Below are 2,687 nucleotides of genomic sequence, written 5' to 3'. Positions count from 1 at the left end.
AAGGTGTCTACTCTGACTTTTATATTAGACACATTTATGAAAGACATGAAAGGTATGGTAGTTGAAGATGTGGTGGTGGAAGAAGATATTGATGAGGGTGTTGCTGCTATACCACAAGAGGATGTTGTCATGGAGGAGGCAAAAGGAGAAGGAAGTAGAAAAAAATATGGAAGCTGATGAGGAGTAGACAGACAAGGAAATAGAAACTCCTGTTGCTGTTGATACCACCCCAATCCAAACTATTACTCCAACTATTGATAAAACCACTTCCCCTAGTAAACCAAAACCTTCCAGAAAAAGGAAGACTAGGTCCAGGAAGTAATTTTAGTTGTTAATGGTTGATAAACAATATTTTTTTTTAACAATCCCAACATTTTCCTCTCCTTGTTTACTTTTTGATGAAAGTCAAAAAGGGGGAGATATGTAAATATTATTTTAATTTGACATATTATTTTAATTTGATTTGCTTGCTTAATTGCTTTGCTTGCTTTTGGGAGATTTATATTTTGAATTCTTGCTTTGTTTGCTTGCATATATCATGTTGCATATAATATATTGTTGGATACATAGTTTATTTTTTAAATGTTTTGATATAAGTTTTCAGATGCTGATGCTCTGATAGACAGAGGCGGACCGAATGAAGTGACAAGGGGGTACAACTGTACCCCCAGTTTGAAAAATAAAAAAGAAAAAAAAATTTAAAACCCGAAACACGGGAAACGGGGTAAGAGAACAGAAAAGAAAGAAAGAGAACAGCCTCACGCGAACAGGCGAACAGCGAACTCGCGAAGGAAGACTGTTGCCTGCCTGCCTCGCCGCCGCCCTGCTGTCAACCCACGTCGACGTCGTACCTCCGGCGCTCCCGTCCCTGCCTCCCAAGTGCCACCGGCCACCGCTGTTACGCCGTACGTTTATGAACACTATTTATAATTTCTTCATTTCTGAACCCTAATTCCCTAAATCCTTAATTATAATTTGTTCAATTGATTTAAGTAATATGAATGCTGGTTTTGTCGTTTTGATGCTTATGGTTTTGATGCTGGTTTTGATGCTGGTTTTGAATGTTGGTTTTAATGCTGGTTTTGATGTTTTGATACTAGTTTTGATGTTGCACAGTTGCAGTGTTGGTTTTTTAGTTCAATGAGGTTATGGGTATGGTTTTTGAAGTATTAAAATTTGATAAATTTTAGTTGTATTGATTCCCATCTTTAATCCCCTTGTTCTTTTTACATAAACTTCCCTCACCCCCTATTTTTACACTCTTCATTCTTTTCTTCTCTTTAGTTTTCTTCAGTTGAAGCACCTTACCATACATTTTCTCCATCTTTCACACCACTTTTCTTATTATCTTCTACCCCTTTTCCCCTTTGAAGCAAGAAGCATAGATTGTTTGTTGTAATCTGTTTCTTCCTCTAAAGACAAGATTTTTATGATATATATTGATTAAAGACAAGATTTTGAGAACTGGGTATTGATTTTCTTATTGAGTTTATTGAAATTAAGAAAAGAAGAAAAGGTTTTTTGTATAGTTGACCAGGAAATATGGGGTGTTTTTCTTGTTTTGAATCAAAAGAAGAAGAAAGATTAAACCCAACTTCTGGTGAAAAAGATGATCGCAAAGATGCTCATCCTTCTTCAAACTCCAATATCTCTAAATTATCATCTGGTCTCTATTGATAAATAAGAGATTATTTTGATATTATTACTGTGCTTTGATGTTGTTGGTTCATGTTGGAGCTTCTTATTTGTTTGTTAAATGTTAATTAGTTAATTTAATTTAATTAGGAAATGTCAAGTAGTTCAAGTTCAAAGAAGTCAAAAGGCGAGGATAAACAACCCAATTTTCATGAATTCTTGTTTAAAAGAATGAAATCCCAAGGATCATTTAATGAAACCATTGACTCACCTCCTTCTCCTTTAAGTTCCCCTCCAACTCAAGATGTTAATATGGAAGTAGGTTGTTCAAGTGCTTGTGATGAACCATTGGATGATGATTGGGTGTATGATGTTGAACTTCTTCCTCATGACCCGGGATTGAGAAAAAACATAATGGATTATCCCCAAATGAAAGAAATCCGGTTAGGAGAGCTTATATTCTTAAAAAAACCTTGCCAACCAAAAACACATGTTTTCCCTCAAAAACAAGTAGGTGGTTTACGCCGTTTTAGTGTCAATTGGTTCAAAAAATGGGATTGGCTTGAATATAGTGTTGAATATAGTGTTGAAAAAGATGCCGCATTTTTATTCGATTATCCGAACGACATGACGTTCGTATTTTGTACCCCCAGTTTGAAACTCCTGGGTCCGCCACTGCTGATAGATGCTCTGATATATTGCTATGCTTTGATTTATTGATGAATTGTTTCATTTATTGCTAAATGCATTTATTCAACATTCATATATATTAGCACTAGTGAAAAAAACGTATTTGCTGCTTATCATTTGATGCGGTTTTTGTATATAGGCAGCAATAAATAGAAAAAAGAATTGGAAAAAAAAACCACTAATTGCTGCGGTTTTAGTCTATGACCGCAGCAAATAACCATGTGCAGCTTCAATTGCTGCGGTTCTCTCCATGCCCGCAGCAAATAGTTCTTCCAATTGCTCCGGTTCTTCCTCCACCCGCAGCAAATAATAGTCTTCTTCACTCAATTGCTGCGGTTGTCTTCCTTGCCCGCAGCAATTGG

The 2,687-nt window shown here is 36.0% G+C and overlaps 1 protein-coding gene across 1 annotated transcript; it reads left to right on the top strand.

The window, feature by feature from the left end:
* The first annotated feature begins 629 nt into the window (after positions 1-629).
* Positions 630-2,355, top strand: LOC130821547 (uncharacterized). Its single transcript, XM_057687337.1, has 2 exons — positions 630-905; positions 1,786-2,355. Exon 2 carries the CDS (start codon positions 1,789-1,791, stop codon positions 2,353-2,355), a length of 567 nt encoding a protein of 188 aa, XP_057543320.1. The 5' UTR covers positions 630-905; positions 1,786-1,788.
* Positions 2,356-2,687: the final 332 nt, after the last annotated feature.

Source organism: Amaranthus tricolor, chromosome 8 (assembly GCF_026212465.1).
Source record: "Amaranthus tricolor cultivar Red isolate AtriRed21 chromosome 8, ASM2621246v1, whole genome shotgun sequence".
Taxonomy (NCBI): domain Eukaryota; kingdom Viridiplantae; phylum Streptophyta; class Magnoliopsida; order Caryophyllales; family Amaranthaceae; genus Amaranthus; species Amaranthus tricolor.
The sequence above is the reverse complement of the archived record's forward strand: the minus strand, read 5'-3'. Positions and strand labels throughout refer to the sequence as shown.

What these genes read in the sequence shown, in the direction of transcription:
- LOC130821547 (XM_057687337.1), top strand. Translation starts at nt 1,789, where the DNA reads ATGTCAAGTAGTTCAAGTTCAAAGAAGTCAAAAGGCGAGGATAAACAA.